General features: G+C 55.2%; 1 protein-coding gene across 4 annotated transcripts in view; it reads right to left on the bottom strand.

Moving 5' to 3' along the window:
- The window catches only part of ZMIZ1 (zinc finger MIZ-type containing 1), a 171,643-nt gene that overhangs the window by 90,024 nt on the left and 61,428 nt on the right, over positions 1 to 20,191 (bottom strand). For all 4 annotated transcript variants that reach the window (XM_043926013.1, XM_043926012.1, XM_043926015.1 and 1 more), the window contains exons 3-4: positions 15,240 to 15,353; positions 7,500 to 7,605 (exon numbers count right to left, since the gene is read on the bottom strand). In XM_043926013.1, coding sequence (XP_043781948.1) covers positions 7,500 to 7,605; positions 15,240 to 15,353 — 220 coding nt within the window. The remainder of the gene's footprint in view (positions 1 to 7,499; positions 7,606 to 15,239; positions 15,354 to 20,191) is intronic.

Below are 20,191 nucleotides of genomic sequence, written 5' to 3'. Positions count from 1 at the left end.
CAAATGTATATTTTGTTTCTGCACCTAGCTGAGGTCTTACTGAGCATGACATTTTGTTACCTTTGAAAAAAATTAATATTATGTCATAAGCATTTCCGTACGTACAGTCATCATTCTTAAGGGACCTCACTTTTCAAGGCTGCAGAGTGGCCACTGAAATACTCAGTTCCCTTTTCCCTGGGCCTTGAAGCTATTTCCAAATCTGCCCTCTCTCATTCTTCTGTGGCACTGCCCCCTCCTCCTTCACTCCGGTCACCCCAGGGACCATCACACACCCCTCCCCCAATTCCTCAGCCTGGGAACGCTGCGTCCACAAACCCTCGGTCACGTGGGCTCCTCCCCACTGTCTTTTTCCCCAAGAGCAGAGTGAGGCCACCGGATCCCAGGCCTCAGCCCTCAGGGAGCCGGGGAAGGGGAGGGATCCCAGGGCCACCAGCCCAGGATGACCTATTCCCCCTGCTCATTCAGGGTTACTCAGAAGGGGCACACCTCCCCTGGAGGTGTTACCCTCCCCTGGAGGGTTACTCAGAAGGGGGACACTGCTCCATCTGGAGGTCCTGCTTCCAGCCCTGGAGTTCAGATAACTGCTCTGTCTCTTCTCTGTTAGAGCCTCAGTTTCCTCCTCTACAAAATGGGTGTGCTGATAAGAGGCCCCCGCGGCCTCTCCCACAGCAGTGACCCGACGGAAGACGAGTGATAAACAGGTTCTGTCCTTTAAACAGAGTTGACTGCAAGTCGGTTCCCAGGGGCCGGGTGATGAAATCCAGAGCCCTTTCCTGAGCAGGACCTGACCTGGAGTGCAGAGGCGGCTGAGCAGGAGGAAGGAAGCCAAGTCCCTCCCCCACAGCCCAGCTCTGCTGAGCTCAGATGTGGGGGTGGGGGCTGGTGTCCAGGAGGAAGTCTGTCCCTGGCCTTGACGAGACGCCCAGGCGGGCAGCCTGGCATTTCAAGGGCAAGGACCCGCCTGCCCGCTGTCTCTGGGGGCAGCCAGCAAGCGTTAACAAATCCCCTGCAATTTGCACCCACCAATCCCGCCTGCTCGCTGGGCGGCTGCGAGCCGTTTTTCACGCAGTGCTGCGCACAGCTTTGTCTTAGACAGATCTGGCAGGGTGTCCCTGAATGGGGCCATTTGTCCTCCCTGGTGCTGGTGACGGGAAGGCGGCTGCGTGCTCTGGGGTGGGCAGAGGCAGAGCGGGTGGACAGAGGCCACGGGGGAGGCGTGAAGGTACAGATAGGAGCTGGGATGCCAAGAGAGGCCAGGAATGTGACCACTGCTTGGAGATCTGAGAGTTCCACCCCCCCACCCCCATCCCATTCAGTCAGGTGGGAGCAAGAAGGAATGTCTTCAATGACAGAGGAAAATGGTTTACGACCAGCTTTCTGCTTAAAGAGTCCTGGGTGGAAGTGGTGAAATGATCTGGCTGGCCTCTGAAGCCTGTGTCCCATCCCAGCTGTCCAACGGGGGTGGGACACTTGCCATTGGCCCCATCCAGGGCTGGGGTCTGTCTCTGAGCTGCGGAACCCCTGGGATTGAGGGTTTCCAGGAGCCCCAAGCTTCTCCTGAGCCTCTCCTGAGTGGATCACAGGCCACAGACCGGGAGGGGCAGGGCTGGGGCCCCATCGCATTCCTGATTCTTCCCCTCCCAGGCTGGCCCGGGGGGCCCAGGGCCGGCCTCAGCCCCCTCCCGCAGTCTGCTGGCCGTCCCTCTGGGGGCTGTCAGGGCACCGGAGAAACCAGATCAGGCAGATGTTTGTCGACACAGAGCAAGTGATCCACTTTGCTTGGGTTACCACTCCTGGGCCCGGGGCTCAGGCTGCAGTGCTGGGATGTGAGGGTATGTGTAGGACAGAGGTAAGAAACACACAGGTCCACAGGGCCCAGCAGGTTTCCAAATTCAGGAAATGCTTGGGGTGTGAGACATGGAGGAAGATCAGCACCTTTTCCAGGGGTCAGCCCCCACCCAGTCCGTGGCAGGTTAGAAGCCAAGGTTCCCATTCAAAGGAAGCCAGGCATTTGACTGGACAGTACAGTCTCGCAAAGAGTGAATGCTGGCAACTAATATGCATTTTTAAAAACCTCTGAACAGTCGGATATCAGCCGTCTGCAGGTCACATCCAGCCCACAGGCGGGTGATTGACAACTCCCTCTGCTTGTCCCTTAGAAGTCTGGCCTCCTCTTCCTGGGAGATTTCGGGGGCTGCCTTCTCCAGCCCTGACCTCTCTCCTGAGTTCTCTGGTCGCTGCTCCAAATGCCTGTTGGCCGCCTCTCCCAGGATGTCCCTGGGATACCCCGGCACCCCCAGACCTGCTGCTCTCTCCACATCTTCCACTCTGCCAGCAGCCTCATGCCTCTCACCTCTCAGGCAGGAGCCCAGGGAGGCAGGAGGGGTATGAGGACGGGCAGTGGGCACCCGAGGCTTTTGTCTGGGCTCCGTCCCACCTTGCTGTGACCTGGGGCACATCCCTCTTTCTCTAGGCCTTGGGCTCCCCATCCCGTGGGTTCTGACATTCCCTATTCTATTATTTTAACACGCCGCCGGGCTGCTCAAAGGGGTCAGCTCAGGGGACTGAGTCATTCAAGGACAATGGCAGAGGCACATGGAGGGCTCTTGGGAGCCTTGGACATGGCGACTGCCTGGAGCTCGGTGCCCACATAGCCAGCAGGCGTGGGCCTCCTGGAGCCAGGGAGGTTGCCATTTCAGCACTGCCTGCCAAACTGCTGAGAGCTGGCACGCAGAGACCTGGGGAGCAGGGTGGGCCTGCCGTGGTCAGGGAGGGGGAGCAAGGGGAGGTGCAAGGCAGGTGACCTTCTGGATTGAGGCAGAGGGGGGCCCTTGGCCCCCAGGGACCTTCCCAAGTAGGAGGACGCGGCCGCGTGTGCGCGTGTGCGAGCGCACAGGCTAAAGGCTGCACCAGAACAAAGAGCTGGGGGCTGGGCATCGGAGGGGCCCACGTGGAGACGCCTGACTTGGCGGTTTGCTGCAGTGTCTGCTCTGCGCTCACGCTCCGTCTCTGTCTCTCTCTCTCTCACACACACACACACAGACATGCACGCACCGCACAGCACTGCCCCCAGGCCTGAGCTCGTACTCCACGGCCCACACACCCAGCGCACCGCCATCTCTCCTGACAAAGCACCGCTCTGCTCCTCGCCGCATGAGCTCATCCCACCGGCCCTCTGGCCCCAGCTTGGCCTCCTGACAAGAGAGACAGACAGGGAGAGGGAGCGGGAGAGGGGTGGGGGAGGCAGGGGGGGGGGACATGCACACACAGACACACACACACGTTCACCACCACACACACACGTGCACACACAGGCACACACGCTCACCACCACACATACACGCGCGCACATACACATTCACCACTACCACACACATACATGCACGCACACACATCACAACACAGGGAGAAAGTCAGAGGCAGTAGGGAATGGAAGGAAAGACAGGGACAGACACACAGCATCAGAGACCCTCAGAGAGAAAGGAGAGGGAGACACTGGGAGTGAGTGAGGCAGAGCAGGAACCCAGATGGAGACAGGAAGACGGGCAGGCAGAGAGGCTGCAGCAGCTCCAGGGACAGAGCATGTTCTAGAACTGCAGAGGGCTGGCTGGAAGAGGCCCAGTTGTAGCCAGTGTGTTCACTGCACACACAACCCTGACACCCCGAGGACCTTCCCAGCTGTACCCAGAGTGGGGGTTAGGCAGGTCATGCACCCACCCACAGAGCCCCAGGGACAGAGAGCAGTGGGAAGAAGCTTCACTGGGGTGGAAGGGGCCTTAGAGAGGTCAGGAACCACGCAGGGGAAAGACAGCAGAGAAGGATGGCCAGAAGTAACACTGCCTCAGCACCCACTATGCACCAGGTATTGGCTGCATCCCTTGCTCCCATGACTGGGGAAGCTCAGTTAGTCCTCTGGGCAGCCTGTGGGATGGGCATATGATCCCTCCTTATAGATGGGGCCACAGCTCCAGGAGGAGGGCAACGTGGTAAAGACGGGGACCAGTGCTGGAGCTGCTTCTGAAATTTGGGGTCACTACCCTGTTCTCCACGATCTCCACCCCTCTCCTGGTCTGGCCTGTCCCCTGCAGACCCTTTATCCCACCAAAGAAACCAGCAGCTGGAGCTTTCCCCATCAGACTGGCACCCTGCCTTCCCAGAAGATGGGACAAGCAGGGGCATGGCTGGGACCCTGAGAGCTGCAAGGCCCATACTTCTCGAGGGGGTGCTGGCAGCCTGTGAGAGGTGGTTAGCCATGGCTCTTGGTGCTGACCAGGGTTTGACTCTTGGTAAGTGAATTTACGTGACAGCTAAGGCACAGGTCCTGCTGGGCCTCGGTGTTCTCAGCTATGGAATGGGTATACTGAGAACTCACCTTCAGGGCCCAGAGCCTGTCATGTGACTAGATTGACATATTTATGGGAAAGGGCTTTATAGACTGTACACCTTGGGGTTACAGATGGGTAAGGAACAAAACTCTTATCTCAGGAGCAGAAGGGATGTTGGAAATACCACTGAGAGACAGGCAGGGCCACGCTAGATAAACTTGAGGGAAGCGAAGGGCTATCCCAAATGGAGGAGCTTCTCAGATCCTGGCCCAGGGGGACAGAAGTATCCTAAATTTATGTCCCCAACCAGCTTCAGAGTCAGCTGCGATGCAGGGGGCAGAGCTTTAGGCCTGAGTTAGGAGGCCACAACTTCAAGTCCCAGCCTTATAACTTACGAGCTGTGTAACAGCAGGCAAGACCTCTCTGAGCTTCAGATTCCTCCTCTGTAAATGTAGACCATACCCAGTATCTCATAGAGGTGGGCACTGAGGCAAAATAAGGGAGAGCCCCCAGAATGTACTAGCAGGGTGATGAGAGACCCTTGAGGGAGGGGCAACACGGTGGCCTAGGGAGCAGCTGGGCTTTCTGGAGCAGCCCATCCTCCTATTTTTCTTCCCAAATCCTGTCTCTGTTTTGCTTTTGCATATCCCCTGGAGTCATCCCTTTGTCTCCACTCTACTCCACAGGAAGTGGAACCTTCCTGGCCCAGCCACCATCATCCGCACCCTGACACCCCAGCAATCTGCCATCTGGCTCCTTCCATCCACACAGGCCTCCCCTGTGCAATCTGTTCTTTGAAAAGCTGGAGCCATCTTTGCAAAATGAAAATGTAGCCATGTTCCCTTTAGTCTTAGGACAACCGTCAAGACAGGCCCTGTGTGTTTAACTGCCTCTACTTCTGCCTCTGGGCTGTGGAACCACTGGCCTTCTTTCAGTTCTGCCAAAAAGCCAAGCTGGCTTCTACCTCAGGGCCTTTGCATAAGCCTGGTTGCTCCCTTTGCCTGGATAGCTCTTCCTCCTTTTCTTACCTGCTCAACTTTGACTTGACTTTCAGGTCCCGGGAAGACTTCCCTACTTCCAAATTGTCTCATAGCATCCCGGAGACTGTTCCTTCAGCGCACTTATCACAGTTTGAATTTACATGCGTGCGCACACATACAGAACTGTGATTTTTTTGCATGTCTTTTTTTTTTTTTTTTTTAATTGAAGTTTTGGGCTTCCCTGGTAGCTCAGTTGGTAAAGAGCGGGTCGGGAAGATCCCCTTGAGAGCGGATAGGCTACCCACTTCAGTATTCTTGGGCTCCCCGGGTGGCTCAGACAGTAAAGAATCCTCCTGCAATGCGGGAGACCTGGGTTCGATCCCTGGGTCGGGGAGATCCTCTGGAGGAGGGCATGGCGACCCACTCCAGGATTCTTGCCTGGAGACTCCCCATGGACAGAGGAGCCTGGTGGGCTACAGTCCATGGGGTCTCAAGGAGTCGGACATGACTGAGCGACTCAGCACAGCCCATAGCTGATTTACAATGCGGTGTTAGTTTCTAGTGTACAACAAACAGCTGTGATTATTTGATCCCATGGTTTTCTCTCCCTCTAGACCAGGCATCAGGAAACCCTCCTGTCACTTACTTTTATAAATAAGATTTTCTAGGAACTAGCCACACTTATTTGTTTACATATTGTCTACAGTTGTTTTTGTGCTCTGCCTGCAAGGCCTAAACTATTTACGATTTGGTCCTTTACAGAGAAAGTTTGCTGATCTCTGCTCTGGACAGTATGTTTCCCTAGCAGAGACCACATCTGTTTTATTCCTCAGCACAACCCAGCCCCAGTCAGGCGCCTGCAAAGAGCCGGTGCTCAAGAGCAATACGGATGTATATGCTTCTTGGATAAGTAGCAATTTTTCCCTTGTCAAGATTGTATTGACTTAAGTTATTATTAAAACTGCAGATTTCATCAGGAACAGACGTCACTTACGAGATTCCAAGACTGTTGTCTGGCAAGCAGTTCAATACACTAGTGACATTCCCAACACAGGCTGGCGTGTCAGGGATCGCAGAGCAGCTATTGGCTAACGAGAGCTTCACCCCCTCTTATAAGTGACCCGCCATCCACGTGCATGGACCATCATAAACACAACAAAGTAAAGCACAAACCCTTGTTCAAGAGACTGTGGGCTGTGCAGACCGATGAAAACCTATTATGAGATGTTCTTTAAACACTTGCATTATGCCGTTTCTACAAATACTCCAAAGGACTGACGGACGAATTCAGAGAAAACGTCTGTTTTATTGTTATACAGAGGAAATAACTGACTTTTGTTCTTTTTCAGTGAATTGTTCAGACTCGATAAAGAGTGTTAACCGCATCTAGACACTGCTCGGCACTGACCCCAGCATGGTAGCTCTCAATGTCACTCTTGCCTTTCCGAGGAGATAAACTGAGGCTCAGAGGTCACATACTGAGCAAGTGACAAGGCTGGGTGCTCCAGGTCTGTTTGAATAAAAACTTACACAGCATCCCCTGCTTTTAAGCAAGGTAATGAAGATGGAGGGGCAGGTAAAGCTTCACCCTTGGTGTGCTTAAAGCCCTTGCAGAGAGAATGCTGTGGCCTCCGTTTACTAAGGCGTCAGAGGTCCCATGTGATGATGGAGTTGCAATGGAGAATACTACACAGAGCAAACTTTTAGGACTCTGAAAGTACTAATTCATTTTTATTTAAAAGAAAAATTTTGAATGAATACAGCAGAGCCTCAGGGTCAAGGGTGCTGACTCTGGAGTATAGGCCTGGATTTAAATCTCAGCTCTGCCACTTCCTAGCTGTGTGACCTGGGAAATCTCTCCAGCTTCTCTGAGCCTCAGTTTCCTGGGCTGTAAAAGGGGGATGATCATAGGACTAACACCAAAGGGTCACTGTGGTGCTGGAATAAGATGATGAGCATCTCCCTTTAGCCCACTGCAGGGGGGTATGGTGTGTCCTGGACCCCTTGCTGGCCCTGAGACAAGGGAGAGGCCCTACCTGTGGGCCAGCAAGTGAGCTGCTGCCCCTTGGAGGCTCACACCACACCTGAACGAACCGAGGCACCAGCTGACAGGGGTGGGATAGCCCTGGGTTCAAGCCCACTGCCCAGCCTGCCCCCCGATGAGACCGTGGAGGCCCCAGCCGTCACCTACCGGCAGACTTGGGAGTGAACTTGTCTCGGTTCGCGGCGCACACAGCCAGCAGTCGGTAGCCGAGGTCCAGGTCGAATCCTTGCTGAGCCGCCACCCGGCTGACCACCTGCCAGCAAGATGGGGGAGAAGTGGGGTGACTCACTGTCCACGCCAGGCCTCTGAACCCAGAGTCACGGATGCGCCCATTTCACAGGCGAGGCGGGAAGACTACAGCAGATCCTCAACACGCGGCAGAACTGGGACTCCAAGTGTCTCGTCAGTCACTCAGCAAACACTGGTAAGCACCTCTCCCATGCCAGGTCCTGGGATTCCGGGCTTTGCCCTCAAGGGTGGGCCTGGCCCCAAAGCCCAGTACCTGCTCTTTCAAGGGCCCAAATTTGGCCTCATTCTAGAAGTTGGCAGGTGATGCTGGACCACCATGTTTAGCATGGCCCAAGGCCAGAGTCTCTCCTCCCTTCAAACTCCATCGCCCCAAATCGCCAATCCCCAGGAAGTCTCCTATGCCCACCACCTCGCCCCCATCCCTCACTGAGCCCCAGCACCCACCACCACAGGATACTGGCTACTCTCACTTCTCCAAGAACAGTCCCCACCCAGCAGCATCATCCTCTCCTGAGTCAGCCTACATCTGGAGAGAAGCACGGAAGTAGGACTCACCACCTCCCTGGAGCTCCAACTTGGAGATGCCCAAATGGACTACTAAGAACTCCCCAGAATGCACGCCTGGGGATCGCCAGCTCTGTGCCAAGTGCCCTGCAGCGTCTCAGACCCTAGTCCCCAAACTGCAGGGCCATCACGCTCAGCCTGGGGTCTGTCGCCAGCGCCAAGCACTGGCCCCCTGCCATGGGAGACACCTGTAAAAGCAGGGGCTGTGCATTTGGACCGGAGGTCCCACCTGTCTCCCCATGAACCTCGGAAGCATGTGCTGGGATGGGGAGAGGCAAGGGGCTGGGAGCGCTGTCAGTCCCGGGGGGTCCATGCAGTGAGGGACAGGGTGCTCGGGATGGCTCACGGATGGCTCCGCAGGCTCACACCCGCCCACTCCCAGGTGTCCCACCAGCCAGATCAACTCCCTCCTGCCCGCCTTCCTCATTAACAGCCGCCAAATTAGGTTTCCTTATTAAGAAAGAAGGACCTTGGAAAATGGAGTCGTTTAAGGAAGCAGCTGGGGCGGCTATGGCTGACTGGGAAAGGAGGGCTCCCAGATGGGGGGCTCACTCTGTCGAGAAAGGGAAGGCTCCATCACTGAGCCCCTAGAGACCACCTGCTCCAGAGGCGTTCCGAGGCCCCCAGAAGGTCTAGGCTGCCATGGGGTTTGGCCCAGTCCCTGCAGCCATTTTAAGTGTACCCCATTATAGGCTTTAAGGGCTTCCCTGGTAGCTCAGCTGATAAAGAACCCACCTGCAATGCAGATCCTGGTTCGATTCCTGGGTCAGGAAGTCCCCTGGAGACGGGATAGGCTACCCACTCCAGTATTCTTGGGCTTCCCTTGTGGCTCAGACAGTTAAGAATCTGTCTATAATATGGGAGATCTGGGTTTGATCCCTGGGTTAGGAAGGTCCCCTGGAGAAGGGGATGGCTACTCACTCCAGTGTTCTTGCCTGGACAATTCCATGGACAGAGGAGCCTGGTGGGCTACAGTCCATGGGGTCACAAAGAGTCAGACACGACTGAGCGACTTTCACTTCACGTCATAGGCTTTCTATTTTAGGGGTTCATCAGAAGAACTTTAGAGCTACAAAGGGTGGGAAAACCACTTGTCTTGGCCAACCCTCTCATTTAAAAACTACGGACACTTGAGGCCCAGAGACAGAGAGTGTCCGTGGTGCACCAGGAAGGAGCCAGTGGATCCCTCCTTCCAGTACCAGCATGATCTCCTGACCCTGCCTCCCCGCCTCCATCTCCAGGGAGCTCTCTGAGCAGGGAGGAAAAAGGACTTTCTCAGGTTAGAATGTTTGCTCAGCTTCTCTGCTTCACACAGAAGCCCCTGGCGCAGTAATCTTCTGTCTCCCCAGGCCGCTTTCCCACGGGATCTATCTGCCCCTGCACTGCGGTTCTTACGCAACTCCCACCCGGCTCCCCACCCCCATCTGCCACACACGCACCACGTTCTAGAGTCTCTGAGCCACCTCAGGGCCAGTTATTCCTCACTGTTAGCCTCACTGCCCAGGGAGAAAAAAATAGGGCCCCTAATCCTTTTTTTTTGAAATACATATATATATATATATATATATATATATTTTTTTTTTTTTTGATATGGACCATCCTGTAACCCCTGAACTGGAAGGTGAAGTCTTTTTTAAAAAATAATCAATTATAAATTAAATTTTGGTTGTGCCGGGTCTCCGATGCTATGCGGGCTTTCTCTAGTTGTGGTGGGAGGCAGGGCTCCCCTCTGGTTGTGGTGCGTGGGCTTCTAATTGCGGTGGTTTCTCCTGTTGCGGAGCACGGGCTCTAGGCGCATGGGGTTCAGTAACTGCAGCACGGGGGTCCAGTATTTGTGGTGCCCTGGCTTAGTTGCCCCATGGCATGTGGGATCCTCCTGGACCAGGGAACGAACCTGTGTCCTCTGCAATTGGCAGATTCTTAACCACTGGATCACAGGGAAGTCCCTGGAAGGTGACGTCTTAACCACTGGACTGCCAGGGAAAGCCCCAAGACAGCTAATTCTCTCTGGCCTGTGGAGTATTCCAATTCTGGAGACAGACACTGTAGAGCAGGGAGAAGGGTCACTTCAGCTCATATGTTGACTACAGAGCCCTCATTGGTAGGACAGCCTTGGGGTGGATGCGAGTGAGCACAGGCAGTTTGTTTGGACTAGTGCATCAGTAAGGCTGCTGCTTGTGGGCTATGCTGACACCCTGGTGCAATGAGAATGCTGGCTTCCATGAACGAGGGCTAAGTAAGTGCTTTGTAAGCAGTGAGGTGCCAAATTCTCACAATAGTTCTGTGGGGGTGGTATGACCCGTCTCTGTTTTACAGATGAGGAGTCTGAGGGTGAGAGAGCTAGGATGCTATGCCAGGCAGTCAGGCTGCAAAGCCTGGGCCCTTTTCACAAGAGGACTTCTTTTTCAACCTGCAAAGGGTTAAGGCCATCACTCCCCATCTGCACGGAGAACCCTCAGGCTCTGGGTTGAGGGCAGAAAGGCAAAGGTCCCTCTGTTGGGCCAACACTGGCTGATCCTGTTGCTCTGGTTCCAAAAAAAGAAAGAAACTAGCTAGATTGAGCAAGAGGGGCCTGGTATTGGTTCTAAGGGCTCTCCTGCAGGCCTGGAAGGGTCGGTCACTAAGTCCCCCAAGCCCAGTATTCAGAAGGGTTATTGGGTCCAACAATTTCCTTTTATCAAGACACAGAGAGGTCAGGGCCTGGCTGAAGGTCACACAGCGCAAGTGGGGCCGAGCAGGCTAAGCTGGAGCCTGCGCTGCTAGAGTACTTCGTGAGTCCCTGTCTTCCCCTGGCCCAGCCTAAGGACCCCCTGGAAAGTCCCGTGAGGAGGGCCTGATTGATAGTGGTAGGGAGAGTGGGCTCAGCTGAGTAGTCTCCTGTCCTGTTTCAGAGATGCCTGCTCCCACCCCACGGGTGTGAAGACCCCTCAGTGGAGAGCCTGTGGTGAGCGGCCGCAGCACTGCTGCCCTCTGCTGGCTGCCTGGGCCCGGTCAGCTTGGCCCAGCCTACGGGGTGCCTCTAAGGCTGACTGGCGTGACCTGGCAGTCTGAGACCTAGGCCCTGGGGTGCTACAGGTCAGGGAGCCCAGTCCCTCAGGCCACAGAGCAGGAAAACTGAAGCCCAGAGGTGAGAGAACAGGCATGTTCAAGGTCATATGGCAGTTACGTTAGTCCCATAAAGGCAGTGCGTTGCCTTTGAAAGCAGCAAGTCTCCTGGCTATAAAACAGGACAGATTGTCTAGGAGATGCTTAAGAAGGGGTTTCTGCTCCCAACTGGTGCCTGGATTCTGTCATCATCCTATTAGGCAGTCACAGGAACTGGCCTGTGCTCCGATCCTGCTCCATCCTATACGGAGCAACTGAAGGCATGTGACTTAACCTCTCCGGGCCTCAGTTTCCTCATCTGTGGAATGGGTACAAAACCTCCTTTTTGCAAGGATGACAGCCAGGACCAGGCACATGGCTCAGTGAATGCTGTCTGTGAACGTTTACCCATGACTTCAGCAGTGAACGCTCTGAGGCTGTGGGGAATCCCTCCGTGGAGGGGTGGCGAGGGCCCTGCTGCTGTGTTGACTGGTTTTCGGTTTCTCTTTCCCACCTCCTCTCATACCTATCTCCCTTCTCCTGTGTCCTGGCTGCCTCGGCCTTCTGTCTGTTCCTCAAGCAGATCAAGCATGTTCCCCCTCAGGGGAAGAAGGAGGAGCAGGTCCAGAGACGCCTGACTTTGAGAGGGACCCCCAGAGAAGACAATCAGCCCTGTTGCTAAGGGGAGGGCCTGGGAAGAAGCTGGTCCAGAAGAGGAAGTGGTACCTGGGCTGACACCCCTTGGGAGAGGCTGCAGGTCTGCATCCTGGGGTCAGAGGGCATGAAAGGGAGGGTGGGGTAGGGGACTGCCAGCAGCCCAAGGTTCTTCAACCCGGGGTCCGGCTCTGGTATGGCAAACATGTGTCCACTTATTGCCTGAGGCTAAGTGGTTTTTAATTTATATCCTCCAAATAAACTGAATCCAGAGGAATTTGTTTGCAGAGGTCACCGAGAGGGTGAGGGCAACCTGGAGGGCTCAGGTATCCCTCGGGATGGGAAGGGGTGCGGGTGTGTCTGTGTGTGTGTGTGGGGGGGGAACCCTGCCTAGACCCCCTGGGATCTCTCACCTGTCCCATCCCATCCCTCTCCCAGGGCACGGCTGGGTTGAGGACACCCAGGGGGATAGGAGGCCTGGTGGCAGGGCCCTGGGGCTCTTGCAGGGGCAGCGGTACCACCCTGGGACTGTAGCAAGCTGCTCCCCTGCACTCTGTTGCCATGTTTGTAAAACAGGTGATAAACCCTTCCCTGCCCCCTTGCAGGGTCTTCACAAGGATGCAAGGAGATAGTAACAGGGAGACACGTGGGCACCGAGGGTGTCTTCCATAAACCACACCCCTGCCCCCTGCCAACCTTCCCTGCTGTTGGTTTTATGGTGCTACAAGCCACAATCACACTCAGGTCTCCACAGCTGTGGCCAGTGGCCTGAGTCCCCTTTCTGGCTAAGCGGCAGTTTGGGAATGGGGTGGGGTTCAGAGCTGGCCATTCAACCCAGTGTGTGCCTTAAGCTGGGGGGCACTGGGCTTTTGTCTACACAGTTTCCTGTGCCTGGGAAGCCATGGCCTCGTTCCCCCTTCAATCAGATCCTACAGTTTTCCCTGGGCTTCCTCCTCCATGAAGACCTCCATAATCCCTCCATCCTACCCTCCAGGGATGCTCCCCTTCAGAGCTCTTGTCCTCACATAAATCATATCCCATCACTCACCTGCTGAAGGCCCTGCAAGGGCTCCCCACTGACTTTACAATCACATCCAAACCCTTCTCAGCTTGCAGCCTCAGGGTCAGCTGGTTTCTGCTCCCCTCTTTGACCTCCTCTTGTACCCTTCTCCCACGCCCGTGATCCTGTCACCTGAGACTGTCATCCAGCCTCAGGGCCTTCGCACTCCCATTCCCTCTGCTTGGACAACCCTTTCCTCTCCTCTTCCCTGGCAGACTCCTTTTTGCTCCTCAGGTCTCATCTCAAGACACTTATCCTGATTACCACCCTGCTCCCTCTTGCAGGGTGCTGGGGTACGTCCTTAACTTCCTCCTTCATGGGCCTTAGCGTCAGCCTCTCCCACAGAAAGGTAAGCTGCTTGCGAGAGGCCCACACTGCTCACTGCATGCCCCCCCAGGGCTGAGTGTGGACCTACCAACAGCAAGGACTTGGTGAATATTTGCTGAATGAATAGATAAATGACAGGGCCATGGTAGGGCCAGTTACTGGTCATCTCATGCCCACCTATCCAGCCACCTGACCAGGCCCATCATCGGATTCAGCCTTAGGTCCCTACATTCTCGGCAGGGTCAAGCTCGGGGCAGGGAGCAGGTGGGGCATGGCAGCCCTACCTCCTCCCTTCCTCACGACTACCAGCAGCTGGGACGGGAGTAACATCTGGCCCTGCCCTTGGGGCTTAGCCTGAACCAGGATCCCCACAAAGAGGATTAAGGGAGCTGGGTGAGGGAGGGGCAGCCCAGGGGCTGGAGGACGAGGAGGGCTGGGAAGTGCAGGCGGTCGCCTGGTTTGGCCCAGTGGCCCCGAGGGGGCCAGATGGTGTCAGCTTTGGGCACATGGAGAACCCGTGGGAAGGTCTCGGTTGCATCCCTGCTTGGCATCCCTTAAGGCCAGGAATATCCCCTCTAGAGGTGGACGGGTCCCGACCTGAATCCCAGGTCCATGTCTGACTGGCTGTGTGAACTTGGGAAGGCAGTCCCCACTTCTCAGCTTCCTTTGCTATACAGTGAGGATGAAGGCAGGACCAGTTTGCTCTGAGGAGTCAATGAGAAGGCACACCCAGTGGGCCAGGCTCAGTGTCGGGCACAGAGGAGGTGCTCTGCAGTGATGGCCTTTCGCCTCGCTCCTGTCTGGAGGTTTTTTCAGAAAACATGGTGGCCTTGGATTGTACCCACTGTTCCTGCCTGACGAGGCATACATCTTGGCCCTTCCCCCCCAAGCCTTGGGGTAGCCGGGCTCCCTGGCAATCTGTTTACCCACATTCCCTTCAAAGCTGACTGCACCATCTGAGCAGCTGTCCCCACTGGCCGCAGAGGTGCCCTCACATTTATGGATACAAGCCACGTGGCTGGGGACAATCATAAGCTTTGAGCTCCTTCCACGTGGCTGTCAGCCAGCAGGCTCCTCAGCTTGGCAAATCAAACCGCTAGCTCTGGGCCTGGCCTCTGCCCAGCTTGGATCCTAGACCCTTACCAGGATGAGTTAATTTCAGTTTCCTGGATTCTATCGCACATCTGGGCGTTGGCATGTTCTGTTCCATGTGCTTAGGACATTCTTGCTATCCTCAGTTGCTTCTTGCAGGTGTATCAGACTCCTACACACGTATTAGTGGCTCCTTTCCTCAGTTTCTGCAACCTGCCCCACCACCAAGATGGGTAACACTCCCCTTCTCCGTGTTCCCTCCACCTTATCATGATTTCCTCAGCTGCCTCTTCCCACAGCTATCTCCCCCATTGAAGAGGGAATCAGGCTTGGCAAGGTCTTTCCCATCTTCACTTTCCCAGGATTTAGCAGAGGGGATTGTGCATGATAAATGAGAGATCAATCAGTGTTTATTTGGATAGATGGAAGGATGTAATAGGAGCTCAATAAATGCTTATATGAATAGATGGATGGATGTAATAGGAGCTCAATAAATGCTTATATGAATAGATGGATGGATGACTGTAAAAAGAGCTCAACGGATGTTTACCAAAGTGAATGAATGAATGGATAAAAAGAGGGCTGAAAACCTTCAAGAGCCTCTCTGCTTTACTTACGATGGAACATTTACTCTCGTAAGTCTGGAACTCCTCAAAGTAGGATCATGTCTTTCTTATCAAGTGTAAAGAATGCACGTAACCCCAAGGAATGTGTCTCCCCATCAGACTAGATTCCCGCAGGTATATGCCTGTCAGGGGTACACACAGATGGGTCCTCCCCTCCAGCCGCAGCCCAGCACACGAGTCCCCAGCCATCCTCCCTGGGTGCGGGCACAGGCCGGGAGGACACAGACTCACCGTCAAACAGCCCATCAGGCTCTGCTCAAAGGGCCGTTGGAAGGCTCGCGGGTCTCCGCACCAGTCCAGTAGCTCCGTGGCGGCATTGTGGAAGTTGGCGGGGTTCTGTAAGTGCTGCGGGAGAGGGAGAGGAGGCAGCGTGAGGCTCCAGAAGTGAGGCCAGTGCAGTGTGAGGGAGTCCGCGGCAGCGAGGACCCCAGGTTTCCCTGGGGAGGAGACACACAGGATGGGGCAGGCCAGGATGAATGAGTTCTCTCAAACTCCTCATTCACTTTCCCCCTGCATCTCCACTCCGGCCTACTTTCTGATGGGATGGGAATTGCAGCCCCATTGCAAAGATGGAAAAACTGAGGTCTAGAAAAGAGCAATGACGTTAGATATTAAAATGTTTTCTGGATGCTGGCAGTGGGGGTGGTGAGAAGCCCTGCAGGGTTCAAGAGGGTGGTGTGTGGCTCCCATCCTTGGAGCTGGTTCTCCCTAAGTCAGGACAGACTGGCCCTGGAGATTCCTTATTGGTGAGCACCCTCCACCCCCACCCCCTGCCTCACAAACCACCACAGCTCAGGTCTGTATGCCACCTGCTCTGGCTCCAGTGAGCCCTGCTGGAGTCAAATAGCAAGAGCAGAGGGCACAGAAAGAGGCCTCCAGGCCACACCCAGCCGGGAAGGTGCACTTAAGCACAATGTGCCCAGGTGATTGGCACATCGTGATCAGGTGCATGTGGCTCAGCCATTCCTGTTCCCCACACCCAGGTTTCCTGGGCTCAGTCTGGCTTGTCTCAGGGATGCTGACGTTGCTGGGAGGGGGCCCTGCCCGAGCTCAGGCCCCACCCAGTTATGGGGTCTAAGTTAACAGGCTGAATTCTGGTGCCAGGGCTTCTAGATTCTGCTTCAGAGCCAGGCCATGGGGCTGACGGGGAGTGGGGGGGGGGGGGAGGGGAGGGTGGCTGCTGCAGCTATCCTTTCCTTCATTAACACTTATCTGTGCCTTCCTAGGCCAGGCCGAGTTAGGCACCAACTCCAGGGTCATGGACCAGGTTGGGGCAGAGTTGGGACTTCAGGGCTGAATGTGACTCCCTGTGAGGTCTCCAGCAGGACAGGCAGAAGGTGTCCACAGGGACTGGAGTAGAAGCCAGCTGCAAAGGGGATCCCCGTGTCCTTGGTGCTGAGAGAGACTGGGGACAGCCGCTGCCCTCGGACCAGTGACTCGCTCGCATCCTGCAGTGAAGGTCTGCTTTGGAGCCAAGGCTGGGAGGGGTCTTAGGAGCTGCCAGTTCCCAGAACTGCATGGCGAGCAGGATGTGCTGGGGGAGCCCCTAAGGGCCGGGACCCTGGAATCACACTGCCTTCACCCACAACTATCTACTGACCTAGGGCATCCCCTTCCCTCTCTGAGCCTCAGTCACCCCACCTGTAAAATGGGGATAGCAGATCATGGCTTAGCAGTGAGGATTTTTGTTTCCCTTAGAGTTCCATGATTGCTATTACAATGTGGTTTATGAAAGGCCAGATTTAAAAATGGATGGAGGAAAGAGAAACGCATCAGAGTATCCTCCCTCTGTGGGAGCAAAGAGAGAGGGAGAGGTGAAGGGAAGACAGAGGGCAAGTGTGCACAGCCCTCTGTCACTGGGCTGTGGTGAAGATTAAACAAGAGGAGGCTTACATGGCCGCTGGCAGAGCGCCTGGCACGTGGGGTGCTCCCATGTGGGGCTGCCCTTGGCCCTGACTCTGTCTCCCAAAGGCTCTGCTGGAGGCGCAGCTGCACTCAGCACCTCCTGCCCTGGCTACACATACACACACACACACGTATACACACACACACACGGCTCTTTCTGCAGACAGAGCTCACTGCATATGAAGACAGGAGGATGTCCACGGCTGGAAGCAGACCCTCTGAGCAGGCAGCAGTAGGCCCTCTGACTCCTGTGCCCTCTCTAAAACCTGCCCCCTCCGAGGCCACGGGCAGCATCTGGTCTCCGCGTGGAAAGCCATGCAAATCAGTTAATTCCCCGCCCAGCAGCCTCCCTCTGCTAACCAAGTTATTCCGTTTATTTACGTGATGTCACACCCAATTAACAGGGTCAGCAACCACCGCATGGTGCTCTCAGAGTTGCCCACCCACAGCATCCCATCTTTGACATCCCTTTTTGGGGCTTTAGGCTTGCACGGGGTCTCCAAGGCCAGTCTCACGGATCCAGTTTTGTTTTGGCCCCAAGCAACCAGACTTCCATATCTGGCCAGCCCACCTCTGAGCTTCTCCACTCTCACCCCAGCCAGCTGATGAGGTCTTTGATCTGGGCTATGGGAGGTGACTCGTGGGTGCAACCCATTGGTACAAAAGACCACAGGCATCCCATTTGGTAGCTGCTGCTCACTGGCTGTGTGGCCTTGGCCAAACCTCCACCCCCTCTGGGCTTCTGTCGTCCCTTTAGAGACTCTGAGGTGGCTAAGGGATGCAGTGAAATGAAGAGGACCCCATCTCAGCCACTGAGTCTCACAGCCTTGGATGTATTCCTGAGATTCAGATCTCTCTTCTGCAAAATGGGATGAGGACAGCGTGCAGGACTGCTGCAAAGTGTAGAAACAACATCCGTAATAGCATCCCCGTTACAGAGCAGGTGTCAGATAAGACTGCTATTGCTCGGCATGCTAGGACCTCTCTATGGTTTCTTGTTTCTCCTCCAAGCTCCCCCAGAATAGAATTAGTGCCCCCTTCATCTCCAGAACCTCCAAAACTGGCATGAGGCCAAGTCCATGCAGAAAGGGTTTGTGAGCAGTCAGCTGTCCAAGGCATGCTATGTGTAGCTTCAGACTAGGTCCCCAGTGGTACTTGGAGGGGCCAGGACTGGGTGGGGTGAGCTTGGCCACCCTTTGATGATCTGGGGATGGGAGTACTGATGTGAATCACAGGCAGAGTCCTTCCTGGCTGCAGCTGTTACTGGATACTAATACCCCACCCCCCACCAGGAAGCCTACTCATCTCTGTAATTCCTCAGAAGACCTTTTTGGGCTATATCCACTGGCAACTGAGTCTGCTGGAGCAGGAGTTGGGAACACCAGTGCCCAGATCAAGTGATGAATGCATCTTGTCAATCCATCTGTGAATCAAATGACCCATCCATCCATCTACCCATCCATCCATCCAAAAATGAATCAGTTCATCCATGCATCCATCCACTTGTCCACCTACCCATTCATCCATTCTCTACTTTATCCGTCACTCATCCATCCATTCATCTACCTACTTATCTTTCATTCCATCCAGAGTTTATCCAACCACCCACTTATCCATTTGTTCATCATTTATTTATCTATCCATCATTTATATCCACCCACCATCCACTCACCTAACTGCCTATCCATGTATTCATCCATCTATCCATCAGTCCATCCATCCATTCCCTTAGCTACTGATCTGTGAGTACCCACCCCATCCCCATTCTTCCCCAACATATTTTGGGCCCATCCTGGCCTGGACTCTGCTGACATATGATGAATACAGCTCATCTTCTGCCTCTGAGGAACTCAGCCTGGAGGGAGACGTGATGTACACCCTGCAGGGCTTATAGCTTAAGGGAGAAAGAGCAGGATGGGAGAGGTAACTGGGTGCCAGGGGAGCACCAGGGCTCAGGAATGGGAAGTGCAGAGACTCAAAAGGGCACCTGAGGTTCAGGGAGGCTGCTGTGTAGGAATTAGTTGATTGGCACAGCTTTGCATGTGGAGCCCAGATGTGCCTGTGGGGACAATTTAGGGCATGTCCTAGAGAGGGCACCGGTTCTCCAAGTACCTGAAGCTGAGAAAGCAGACAGGCAGCTGAGCCAGAGGTCTGGAGGGAAGACGGACAGACAGCTGGGTGCTCGGGGGCTGGCCATGTGCCGGCAGTGGTGAGAACCTGGGCGGGTGGACGGGGGGCTGCACTGTAAGTCAGGCAGGCTGGAGAGTCAGAGGCCCTGAGGCTCTGATGGGAGCCATAGCTCCACCAGCCAGAGGCAGGCACAGCCAACACATGCATCATCCTCAGAACACGCAGACCCTTCTCTTCTGATCAGTCTATGGGATGTCTGAGACTCAGCAGTCTTCAGTCACCACGGCTGCCCTCTGCGGCAGCTGAGGAGCAGACAGACATCAGGGCTGAGCTGTGTCTGACTGGAGATGTGGGAGCAGCGTGGAGGACGCAGGGAGCTCTGGATGGCCCAGGGGCATCTGGACAGCCTGCTCACCCTCACAGATGAGCCAGAGTCTGGCCCAAGCACAGAGCTGTGTGTGTGTGTGTGTGTGTGTGTGTGTGAGTGTGTGTGTGCGCGCAGACACGTGCGTGTGGGGTGGGTCAGGCGAGGACAGTGGAGGCGATCCCTGGCCTTTAAGCAGCTCCAGGACCCAATGGCTGGGCTGCCATCACGATGCCCATTTACAGACGATGGGTGATGAAGTGGCAACTTAATCAAGGTCAGGAAACCAGCGAGTGGTGGAAGGGGGGCTCAGGCTTACTGACTGGTGAATCTGAGCCCATGTGCCATGCTTGGAGAGGCTGCTCCTGGGTAGACTCCGGCCCCCGCTGGACCCCTGGGTGGTCCAGGGAGTAAAGGGCTCCCTGATTCTTGCAGAGAATCAGATGCAGGGAGAAAAGTCAAGTTGTGAGTAGGTTGTAGGGGGAGCTGTTTGCCCAGCAGCACACAGAGGGCTCGGGCACAGGGGCATGACTGTATTACTGGGGGTGGAGCCACTGACAGCTGATCCCTCCTGGGCGGGAGAAACTGGGTCAAAGGCAGAGCTGGGAGACAGCCCCATGGAGCCTAGAGGAGGAGGAGAAGGAGGAGGAGGGACGGGCAGGGGAGGAGGAGCCCATCGTCTGGTTTCTATTCTGTGACCGTGAACAGAGGCATAATTGGCGTTTGGGAGAACTGTTCGACTGAGTTCAATCTGTAACAAGTCGTCTCCAATTTCCTCTCCACA

The sequence above is a fragment of the Cervus elaphus genome, chromosome 15 (assembly GCF_910594005.1).
Source record: "Cervus elaphus chromosome 15, mCerEla1.1, whole genome shotgun sequence".
Taxonomy (NCBI): domain Eukaryota; kingdom Metazoa; phylum Chordata; class Mammalia; order Artiodactyla; family Cervidae; genus Cervus; species Cervus elaphus.
This window is presented reverse-complemented; position numbering and strand designations above follow the sequence as displayed.